The 12,580-nt window shown below is 42.4% G+C and overlaps 2 protein-coding genes across 2 annotated transcripts in view; one reads left to right on the top strand and one right to left on the bottom strand.

Annotated features, from left to right (window-relative positions):
* The window catches only part of LOC311132490 (voltage-dependent calcium channel gamma-4 subunit-like), a gene marked incomplete at both ends in the record, with an annotated part of 3,461 nt that extends 1,004 nt beyond the window's left edge, over positions 1–2,457 (top strand). The window contains 3 exons of the mRNA XM_084165773.1: positions 6–30; positions 587–727; positions 1,640–2,457. Of these exons, the coding sequence (XP_084021899.1) occupies positions 6–30; positions 587–727; positions 1,640–2,457 (984 nt within the window). The remainder of the gene's footprint in view (positions 1–5; positions 31–586; positions 728–1,639) is intronic.
* A 4,912-nt stretch (positions 2,458–7,369) lies between these two features.
* On the bottom strand, positions 7,370–10,483 carry LOC311132792 (voltage-dependent calcium channel gamma-6 subunit-like; the record flags this gene model as incomplete). Its single annotated transcript, XM_084166130.1, has 4 exons — positions 7,370–7,593; positions 8,170–8,307; positions 9,184–9,258; positions 10,069–10,483. 4 exons carry the CDS (start codon positions 10,481–10,483, stop codon positions 7,370–7,372), a joined length of 852 nt encoding a protein of 283 aa, XP_084022256.1.
* Positions 10,484–12,580: the final 2,097 nt, after the last annotated feature.

The raw sequence follows: 12,580 nt of genomic DNA, 5'->3' as shown, positions 1-12,580 counted from the left end.
ATGATCAAGATGCAGCAGAGTATCTCCTGCGTGAGTAAGGGGACGTGGGCAGTGGGAGGATGTCACTAGAGAGATGTGATGTCGAATTGAAAATCAAAACCTGGGAAACCGCATCAGTGAATTCCCAGGTGCAGGGAATTATGACAAAGCAATAGGATATTCCAATCAAACCAGAACATTGGTTGGAATTAGAATGTAGGACACATTTAATCATTTATGTAAGGTGTTACAAAATACTGTAAATGCTTATTGTAGCATATTACTTTACTCCAGATGGTGACAATGTCACATATGCAGCCTGAAAAGTCACCTTCACAACTTCAGCTTGAATCATTCATCTTTAATATATTTTTGCTACGCTCAGCACTTTATGACACCATGACACCACCAAGGTTGCAGTCGCTTCCAATATTATCAGAGGATAGGAAGAAATATCTAAGCAGAGCTCCAGGTAGAAGATACCCATAGGCACAGATCTAGGACCAGCTAGGATCTAGGATCCCCAAATGATAACTATAACCACCAACCACTGTCAACATAAAACTGATCAGCAACTAAGGACAATTTCACCCCCATCCGTCTGCAGGTGTGGTCCGAGCCTCCAGTATCTTCCCCATCCTGAGTGCTATACTCCTCCTGATGGGGGCGATGTGTGTTGCATCCAGCAGCTTCTACAAAAGCAAGAGGAACATCATCCTAGGAGGAGGCATCCTGTTTGTGGCTGCTGGTAAGGTGCTGGTGTCTTGTTCTTGACTGTTTCTCTATTACTCAGGACACATGGGGATGGTTTCCCGGACACAGATGAAGCCTAGTCCTGGAGTTAAAATCATGCTCAATGGTGTCGCATATTTATTTTCCTCTTGTTCAGATGTAATGCAATAGCCCTACTCTGCCTTAAATGTTCTCAACGGTCTCTGAACTAATTCTCCTTTTTTGACTGGTAAATAGTGTTATTATCAAGGATAATATAATGATCCTCATAATTTCATCCATCCATGATGTTCAACTTTGTGTTGTTTTTCCCTCCCCATAACTCATTTAATGTTAATGATATTGGTTGCGGCTTAGATTTCCCTCATATATCATCCGTTGAGTGGAGACTCAGGTCAACGAGGCACAACACAGCAGTAGTGATAAAGATTGTTTATTTAGTATTATGGCATATATTACCTCCTGAGTGAAGATATGGGTCACTGAGACATTGCACAAGAGAAGTAATCAAGTAGAGATGGTTTGTTTAGAGCCATTCCCCCATCCCCTATGGAAACCTCAGAGAAAATCAATGGCATATTATATTTAAGCAATAAGGCCCGAGGGGGTTTGGTATATGGCCAATATACCACGGCTAAGGACTGTTCTTATGCAAGATCGCAACGCAAAGTGCCTGGATACAGCCCTTAGCCGTGGTAAATTGGCCATATAACACAAACCCCAGAGGTGCCTTATTGTTATTATAAACTGGTTACCAACGTTATTAGAGCAGTAAAAATAAATGTTTTGTCATACCCGTGGTATACGGTCTGATATACCACAGCTGTCACCCAATCAGCATTCAGGGTTTTAACCACCCAGTTTATAATCTAGTCTATATCTCACAGAGCTTTTCACACCTCTCACCTCCTCTCTCTCTTTCCCCCAGGCCTGAGCAACATCATTGGCGTGATCGTGTACATCTCTGCGGCGCTGAGCGACATCTCACCCAAGAAGGACGAGGACAAGAAGTGGCATTACTCGTACGGCTGGTCCTTCTACTTCGGAGGCCTCTCCTTCATCCTGGCTGAGATGGTGGGCGTCCTGGCCGTCAACATCTACATCGAGAAGAACAAGGAGCTGCGCTGCCGCTCTCGCACCGAACTCTTGAAGAGCACCACGCACGCCATGCTCCGCCTTCCCAGCTACCGCTTCCGCCGGCGCTCCCGCTCCAGCTCTCACTCTACCGACCCGCCTGGCTCCCCCTGCGACACCTCACCCACAGGCGCCAAGTGTTTTGCATTACCGCCATCTGCTCCGCCTTTCTCCGTGGCCACCCTGCCCAACCCGCACCATCCTGGTGGAGGAGTAGGGGGTGATATCTCCATGTATACCCTGACCCGGGACTCCAAGATGGGGAGTCTTGGTGGCGGTGGGCCCCCCCTCTACGGCACGGGGGACCGGGCCTCCCTCTACCAGCTGCACAACTACTTCCCCAAAGAGGAAGTGGGGGTGATGATGAGCGGCACGCTGCCTTCTCTCTCCAAGTCCAACCTCTCTGCGGTGGGCCAGAATGCCGCGGCCGGCGCCACTGCTATTGCGCCCCTGAATACCTTGTCGTCCTCCGGGCCTGCCCCCCAACAGCCACCTCTACCCACCGGCACCATGGAGAGAGAGAGGGGCATGGGCACCCTGGACCGCCTGGGGGGCAAACGGAACAGGGACACCGACTCGGACACGCTGAACAGGAGAACCACGCCAGTGTGAGCCTCTGAGATAGGAGCAAGAGCCATGGAGGTGGAGGGCAAAATGGCGAGTAACGCTTTATAGTAACTCCCTGTCGTACAGCCTACTTTTCGCTGCCATACGTAATAACTTTTATAAGCAGTCAGGACAACTAGTGTAAATTCTTGACAACTGCCTTAACATGGTCATGACGGCTTATACAGTGGCCTCAATTCTCTAGTTAGCTAGTACCCATAGTTAGCTTGCACATACTTGCTGTATGCGACATACTAGTGTTTGATTACCTAATGTATTCGTGTTTATGACTGATTATGACATTGATCGTTTGAGGACTGTATGACAGGGCTTCTGTAAAGTGTTACCAAAAAGGGCCGTAGAAAAATGTAAGATAACTGAACGAGAATAATTGGCCATTCCAGTCTGTTTTTGACTACTCTGAATACATCTATTCCACTGACTAGAATATCAAATGTATTATTAACAATATTATTCAGTATATATTCATTCTGAAATGCACAATATATCATTCCGAGTGCTTGATTATCATAGCCAGGTTACAAGACTGTAAAGATTGTAACTTCTTGAATATGATCACATTGCTGTTGTTTTTATTCTCGTATTTGTAAATGCAGGGTAAATTTGAACATTTTGAACTATGATTTTTGTATTTTTGTATTTCTGTAAAGTTGAGAATTTTCATTGATTTCTAGCTCCATCACACTTAATCCGATGGTGTCATGTGGAAAGCATGTGTGAAAATATGAGTGTAATATTGTATTTATATTTTATTTTAAATATATTTTATTTATTATTACTATTAATAATAAGTCGCTATTATTATTATTATTGTTATACTTATTGTTATTATCACATTTTTAAGGCTATTATTTTTGTTTGCTAATACGGATATAACCAACATAGCCTAATCTGTGTTTTTATTGTTCCTGACAAGTGTATTAGATTATAGACTTTATATGAATCTATTTATTTTAGCAATGGTATATATTCTTAATGTTATTCTTTAAAGCGGCGATTCTCAACTGATGGGTCGCGACCCAAATTTGGGTCACGGGAGGCTTTGAATGGGTCGCAGTCTGAACTTAAATGACTAAACAACTAAAACCAGGTAGTAAGTGATTAAATAATTGAATCTCTTAAATATTTTTCTTCAATCATAGTATTTTCAAAATAGAGCTAGCAGGGCTATTTAGCGGATTTGGTTGATTTTGTGGTCTCAAACCAGTGAGCTTATCAACATTCTTCATAAAGAATATGGGCAAAATTGACTTATTTCCTTAGTCATATAATTTGCTACAATTACTATGAATATAGCATAAAAAAGAAATTCCAGATTACATTTTGGCGTTTGTTTTTTTACACTATGCGAATATTGGATCGCGACTGGGATAATCTGGTTTAATTTGGGTCCCGAGGCAAAACCAGTTAAGAACCGCTGCATTAAAGGGCCTACCTTGGGGTTAGGGGGCTGAAAACCTGTGATCCTGTGACTGAAGAAGACAACGATCTCTTCATGATACATGATATTTCTACTCTACTGCACATGAATCAAACTAAGGACATTTGTGATGTTTAAGCAATACACAATTCTGAGCCTCAAAAATAAATACAAAAAATATATTCAATAAACTTATATATGAAAATGTGTTGTGTGGAGTGTGTTATTTAACATCTAACCAAGATGGTAATACAACAAATGAATGCCAAAATGTTTGCCACTGCATATCTGGTAATTACATGGCGCTCATCTTTTCCATTCATATAGCTGGAGCTACAAAACAGATAGCATTGGACATGTACTCATTTCAACAGAAGACCCCTTTTGAGGTAACAGAAAACATCTGAAAAATTTGATTTTGGAGTGTAATGTCTCTTCAATACCTCAACAGGTGACCTTGATTGTCTAGTAGATATTGGGTCAGAGGTCACGTAGATGAAAGCTGAGGCTAAGAGATGCAGGCCCAGGAAAGCAGCAGATTTCCTTAACACATGACTACAACGGCAGTTAATTAATAATAATTGAATAACACTGAATCTCTTCACTCTTGGGATGGAAATGATGATGACGATCTGTCCAGGGGGAAAGTGACTGTTTAATCTCATTAAAGTAATGACTTTGGAGGAGGAAGAGAGCTAGGGAGGGAGGGGGATGCTCTATTTGTTCAACAGCATGGAGTGCACAGTTAATGTGTGATTTAGTTGGGGAGTTGAATTAGTCCTTTCTCTTTGGGGAGCCCTGTGTTGTGTTCAGTAGGGCACACTTTAGCAAAACGTTTTAAAACATTAGTGTGTTTCTTATTGGACAAGGTCAGGTAATATCTCCCTGTTTCAAAATGTTTCCAAATGTTTTCCCCCTACTGAACACGACCCTGGTGCTGCAGTCTCTGTGGGTCTGTTGCCCTCAGAAAGCAACTATGCACTGTGCTGGTCTGGTTACGCATCAATCACAGTTGCTGGAACCGTGCTATAAAGGAGAATGTGAAAAGAAAATATATTGAGTTGGGTTGGCATGATAGTGTGAAAAATGTCAACGTGCACCTCGTCCCCAGAAAGCACCCCAAGTGGAAGAGGGACCAGTGGCGTGGATAGGAGACCTGTAAACCCTGCTGGCTCAGTGCTACCATCATAACAAGGTGAGTTATGAGGTGGCCGGGCCTCTTCTTTTTTGGTAACGTCAAGAGAGGCCAGTTCTTCTTATTACCTCTTGATCCTTGCTGACACACACATACACAAAAGGTCATAACACCCATGATCACCATCACACACACACTCACCCGGACTCAAGCATTTACAGGCTATACACACTTGAAAGCAAATGCATTGTAAACAATCAAACACAATCACTTCACATACCCACACCGACATGCACACACACTTCAACAACAGGAATTCAGAGAAACACTCCCACCACCGGACCCCCACACACACACTCTTTCAGAAGCGAGCAACGGCTCCATTTGAAAGCGATTAACATCTAAATATACAGCTTGGGCCGAGTGTCAGGTGTCTAGCGATGGTTGGTTCGTGTTTCAGGGCTGCATGCGAAGTGGGCCAGGACAGGAGGGGGGAGAACGGGGGTAGAGGTTAACACAGCATAGACCCCACCACCAATCGTCTGGACCCCGTCCCACAGGAGCAGCCACCAGGCGGGGTGAGACATGAGTGACAGTGTGTGTGGCATTTATAGAGACACATGATAGGCCTACATGAGGACCAGACCAGACTGACTTCGGCAAGCGAGATGGAATAAAAACCTGTTGGAAGGGTGGGCTGAGGTGGTGGTGGGGGAGGTGGGGGGTTTGTTTGAATTGGACGATGTTGGAGATGGGGATCACAGTTTGAATCCAAGGTTTGTGTTTCTTATAACCACTTCAACAGTATTCGCCACGCTCTAAATTTAGCGGCGGAGGGTGCCAACATGTGGGAGACAGTGGAGACAGAGAAAGCTGGAAAGAGGTCAAGATGGTGACTGAATGTGTGTTTAAGATGATGGAGAGATGAACGATGGAGGAGGGAGGAGTGGAAAAAATACAGAAAAAAAGCACAAGAAAGGGATATGTTGTCTTCACATTTAATAATTAAATCAAGTCTTACATACACAATTATTTCCAATGAAAACCACAGACACAATTCACCTTCCAATACCCATTGAAATACCGATATGCACAGAATACCTCTGACAAGTATCTCTCTTGAAAGAAAAATCTTACAGTATAAACGTGTGACATTTGGGTTACACTCAACACATGAAATGTTTTTACGTTATTCATTTACAACACTGAAGGCTCATATTACTTTGAATAGTGTATTTACAATGCAACCTTATATACCTGGTTAGTAGCTAAATGCTGCAACATTGTAGCACTTTACCTCTTTAATAAGGTTTACGATGAAATTGCCTGTCCTTTCAGGCAGAGATGTTTTTAGGCAGTGCCGCTTTAATAATTTATTGCTATTTCTATAATATAGTCACCCACACACCAAGAGCAGATGGTGTATCTAAAATGTTAAGGGACATTAGACTGCAAAATCAAAATTTGTCAGATGTTTTCAGACCTCGAAAGTAGTCTAATATTTAATATGAGTCCACACATCCCACGCCATCGGTAGGGATGCTACACAAATTCATGAATAACATAAGCACCGCAGATCTGGAATTTACATGGTTCATTACTTTTATGTTGTGGCATATCTACAAAACATGATGGCCTGGGACGTAGACTAATCTTGATATTACCTTTGAGGTCTGAAAACATTTGGATTTTAGAGGCTATTGTCTCTTTGATATATATATACATCTGTATATTAAAGGCAGTTGTAAAAACATTGCAATACCATGGGGTTGTGTATGTATTTATTTACTAGAAACTCTATACGTTTCGTACTGTACCTTTGTTCTATGTAATACATCTGAATCCCAATTACTATCCTTAGGATTATACTCTCTAATAAGACTGTCGATCACAATATCATCAAAGTTTGGGCAAAAATAATTAAGAAGTAATGTTTACCAATTCAATACACAACTGCAAACTGTTGTTTTTGTTAAATTCATTTAAAATTATTTTGAATTCAATTGAATTTCACACTTGGAGAGATGTTTGAACATACCGCACATTACATTTTGCACATGCAATGTGAGAAAACATTTGCTGTCAACTAACACCTTTGATTCTCCCAAGTAATTTGGCATTGAGTTAATTCTTCACCTTTCATAAGTCAAGACCAGTATAGTGTCCCTTCAATGACCTACTGATTTATGCAAAATAAGGAGAGAAAAAACATTCAAGACGATGAACAACTTGAACCCCTCTCTACACAACTTCAAATGATTCAATGTAAAATTGCAGGATACTGTCCATTTCTCAACAGTTATAAGACGATACAGATAAAGTGCAATACCTCCTCCTCGCCACTAGCTGTCACTTTCATTTTTGGGGGGAAAACACTTTCGCCAGGGGCTGAATGGTAGTGCAAGCAAGAGAAAGAGGATTCCGCCCAAAATAAGAATGGCCCCTGCACACCCAACACAGGATACTGACCAAGACAACTCGTGATGCAACGGCACCGAGTGGTCACTGGCTAGGAAGGAGAGGACCGATTGGTTGAAAAGAATAAGAGATAGGAGCATCAGGAGGCCTAAGAGAGAGGAGGAAAGAGTGATAGAGAAAGAGAGAGAGAAAGAACAAAAAAGAGCGATATCAGGGGCTTGGTGTGTGTGGAGTTAGTAAATACATCTTACTGGTGGGATGGTGGAGGTGGTATCGATAACTGTGACCTTTTCCTCATCTACTTCCCAGAGCCTCAGAGTATATCAGGACTGGACAGATGCCATGACTAATGCCCTGTATATCTAATTAGTGAGCCCTCCCTTGATACACTTGAATAACGGCTATATGTTTTTGAAAGTGTTGAGTACCGGTAGCTTTTTTTTTGCTGCATGCACAGGTTGACTCCTAACTGACTCCTGACTCTCCGCAACTTTCTCCTCTCTTCTCCTTCTCAAAACCCATTGGATGACAAAGCCAGAGGTCTCTCCCCTCTGACCTTCTCCTCCAATGGGTTTTGAGGAGGAGACGAGGAGAGAGGACGTGAGGAGTACGCATTTGAGATCTTCCCATGGTCTCATTAGACATGTCAAAATAGTAACATTTTATCATTGTAGTTATACATGTACAGTATGTCACCTTGGCTGTCATATGTCTACTCACTCACCTGACAGAATGAAGCAAACCGATGCAGGCTTGAGGAAGAACGATTCTCCTTTGCTGAGGGCCGTGGTGATGCATATGGCCCCCATTACCATCAGGAAGAGACTGAAGAGGGCCATCATGGCTGCCGCCACATTCAGACCTGGGAAGAGAGAAACGGTTATTGTCTTGATACAGGTACATTCCATTATTCATAGTACACTGGCACCAGGTACATTTACATTTGAGTAATTTAGCAGACCCTCTTATCCAGAGTGACTTGCAACGAGTGCATTCAACTAAGGTAAGTAAAGTAACCACATAAGTGAAACCATCTTCAAAATGGCCAATCTACAAAAAGGTAAGGTCCTGGCATCCATTTATAATTCTAACAGATACTGGTACATCCCCTCACTGACATACTCTAGGGCAGCTTTTCCCAAACTCGGTCCTAGGGACCCCAAGTAGTGCACGTTTTGGTTTTTGCCCTAGCAATACACAGCTGATTCAAATAATCAAAGCTTGATGATGAGTTGATTATTTGAATCAGCTGTGTAGTGCTAGGACAAAAAACAAAATGTGCACCCCTTGGGGTCCCCAGGACCGAGTTTGGGAAATGCTGCCCTAGGGGTTACTGACATGCCTAGAGGATAATAGAAATGTTAAATGTCGCACTCCTGACATGTAGGGCATCATGCCCATTGAAACTAACTAAAAATACAGAAGATAGTTTATTTTGCGCATAATGAATCCAAAGATATAGAATTTGGCCATCTTAAATGTGGTACATGACACCTCTGGTTTACAGCTCAAGAAAAAAACAGGATTTCAGTTTGTCCACATGGACCCATGAAGAAACACTGTCTTACTGACTTCAATGCTATAATGGAAAGGAGTAGGAGGAATACATTTTAGACACTCTCTGCAGTCAATGGCTGACCCAGTGAAATATAGATGACAGACTCGAGGAAGAAAGAAAGCGTGTGGGTGGGCAAGGTGAGACATGGGTTGAAAGAGGGCATGGGACAAGCTGACTCACTCTTTTCTGTTGTCTTCTGGAAGATGACGGCATTCTCTCCAGTGGTGTAGAACTTGAAGTAGGTGCAGTTAGATTCTTGAGGAGATGGGGGGAGACAAGGAACTTATTTAAAACAGATGGAGGGAGACCTTATCAACTTGCACATCACCATCATTTTATTGAGATTCATACGGCTTGCTGCACACTAATTATTATGCATTCATGCACATCGATGACAATGCCAAGGTTATCTCTTCTATGCAATTAGTGTTATGGCATCTTGTAGTCTGATAAATGTAGATTATCCAACATATAGACTACCATAAAAATATACTGCAGCACTGCCCTCTCTAGTAAGCCATTTTAGTACAGTATTTGGGAGTAATCGGTGTGTGAGTTTAAGGAAAGCATCTATCCCTACAGAATGTAAATGTATATTGCAGTCCATCTGTGACCCAGTCTACACCTGATAGACAGTCTACACCTGCATCCAGTGATTGGATTCTGGACACAAAGATATCTAGCCGTATCTAACGGTGGGGGCTATAGCTAAGTAATCATAATTGTCACTTCTGGCCTTGAGATTTGGGATCCTGAAATGTGGCTAAACTTCCCCTTTAAAATCTGTCATAGAAGGGTCCATAGGATTTCTCAAGAGAGTATTTTGTATAGTTTTGAATGTATGAGTTTGTGTGAATGCTGTTTGGTTTACACAATTTGCTGGTATGCAAAAAATGGGTCTATGTGATTTCTGATAGGTGGTTTTGTACAGATTGGATTGTATGAGTTTGAGTGGATGCCGTTTGGTTTACACTTTATATTATTATATATATTATATTATTATTTACACAAAATAATGTAGGCCTATTCATGCAGCCCCAGAGCAGTCACCCCCAGAGCACTCACCTCCGGGCAGTTCAGCCGGCCCACAGCTCTCTCGCTCAGGGCTTATGTCAGCCACCCACAGAGTCCGGGTGCATCCTTTCCACAGCCCGTAGTGGGCTGCCAGACACGTCTGGTTGTTGTAGAAGGTCTTTGGCGGGGACAGCTCCACCCAATACTCTGTGCCCAAGCCCAAGACAGTCAACACCACACCCACGATGGCCACGAAGAACGCCAGCTTGATCTTGCCCTCCTGGACCTCGCTCATGCCTCCTGATGTTGACGCTTTTGCCCGGCGCTTAACTCCCATAGCACCAGCCCCAGCCCCTCTGCCACCCATGACACCTGTCAGTCCCAGGGGACCTGCTCCTGGTCCTACTCCCGCCCCTGGTGGAATCGGCCTGCCATCCTCTTCGTGCAGAAAGAAGGTGGACCACATAGCTTTGCAGATGTTTACGATTGAGAAAAAAAATGAGATGAATAATGGATAAAGACAGGGAGAGAGTGTAGGAGACAGGGAATGGGTTTGTATGGTGAGGTGGCAGTGGCGCGATAGAAAGGATGGTGGACAGGGATTGGTGAGGCAAGAGGGATGGAGGGAGGGAAACAGGAAGATGTGGGAGGACAGGAAAATAAGGGAAATGGGAATTAGCAGCACTGATGACTCAGTTCATAAACCAAACATACCAAACCCACCATCAAAAATAATAAGGCATGTTAAGGCTTATCAGTGCAGAAAACATATATATATATATTTGTGTTTTTTTGTGTGTCGGCACAAATCATTAATTGTTAGGTATTAACACCAGACATCGAAAGCTTGATGTAAAAGGTGGTTTGGAAGAAGTATGCAATGATGAGCGGGTCATAATGAAAAATGAGTTAAAAGATAGAATAGATTAGACAAAAATATCAAAAAGAGAGGAAGCTTCCGGGTAGATGTTGGGAAACAGAGATATGGAGGAGAAGCCAGCAGGGAGAAAGCAGCTTATTCTAGAAAAAAATGAAGAAAAAAACAACAATGAGTTTTAACATCAGTAGAAGAACATCTACTGACTTTAATCCATCACAATGTTAGTACAAACTCAATTTAACAACTGCCATGTCACCTTATAGAGTCTGATCAAATACAACATGGCAAATATCATTTTAATCTTGACGGCTATATGATGGACAATTTAATGCTGCACAGAATCATTTCCAACTGCATGGTTGGATATCAAGTCTGAACCAGCACCAGCACGTCAATGAGTGCTAAATTGACACTTTTTCACCTTTCATAGCAAATATTGTGTGCATCAGTGGCGGTTGGTGCCATTTAAGATGAGGAAGGACGCAGAAATGTTTTATGAGCGTGGTCCTCTGTAGCTCAATTGGTAGAGCATGGCGCTTGTAACGCCAGGGTAGTGGGTTCGATCCCCGGGACCACCCATACGTTTAAAAAAAATCCATTTGGATAAAAGCGTCTGCTAAATGGTATATTATTTCTATTACAGCATATTGGATGACTGTCATTCAAATTCCATTCACCCAGCTCAATGTAACATCGATAGGTTTAGGCTACTAAATGCTACTCATATTTTCCCTATACCCATCATGATGTTGCTACAACCTAGCCTATGAATAAAAGTTTACAACGTAGGTGCACAGGTTGAGAGAATGTTCTGTAATCAAGGTGACAGATAGTGACACATTCAATACCACCTTGCACACTCTTGCCTGCATCTAGCTGATCTAGGGTGTAATCATTAGTCCAACAGTTGAAAACAAGAGTTTCTATTGGACAAATATGGGTATGTTTATCCCCGTTTCGTTCTGTTTGCTTCCATTTAAGAAACATTTTTCAACAGAATCGGCCGAATGAATACAACCGATCACACGCCAAACACAGCTCACTTTCATAGCAGCCACATACAAACAGCATGATCACTTTGCTCATTGTAATTCCTTCTCGCATCTACGTGTGCTCCTCCTCTCTCACCTTTTCCCTTCGCTAGCTGACTTCAGTGCACAACACTTTAGCTGTCTTTGACCAGGCGGAAAAAAAACGTTCCAAGCCAACCCTTCATAACATAACCACTAACTGCTACACACAGCCTACATCGTTGTCACTATATTATCTAACATCATAGTCAACATAGCTAATACAACTAACACATTAGTAAACCTGCTACAATCATGCAGTCCAGTGTACAGTCAGCAATCAGTTTAGCAGTTACACCGGCGGGCCCCAGTGGCAATAAATTAATAAAACCAAAAGCTTACCTTTACTTGGAAGAGTTCCAGTGTTGGATAGCTATAGCCAGCTAGCTAACCTAGCACCCCTCTCTGTTTGAGCCAGGTGTTTGAGTAGGCTAAACTATCTAGCTAGCTAAGCTAGCTAAGTAAGTGAAAAAAATACTACGAAATATAGCTAGCTCTCTCTCTCCCTCTCGCTCTTTCTTCATTTTTGAAGAATTTTTTTTGTTAAAAACTGTTTAAATATTGTCTTTCTCTCTCTTTGTGTCAACTTCTCACCACATGTTATGCACTGCAG

Source organism: Coregonus lavaretus, assembly GCF_964263955.1.
Source record: "Coregonus lavaretus genome assembly, chromosome: 7".
Taxonomy (NCBI): Eukaryota; Metazoa; Chordata; class Actinopteri; order Salmoniformes; family Salmonidae; genus Coregonus; species Coregonus lavaretus.
Note: the sequence above shows the minus strand (reverse complement) of the source record. Positions and strands in the feature narration are given on the sequence as shown.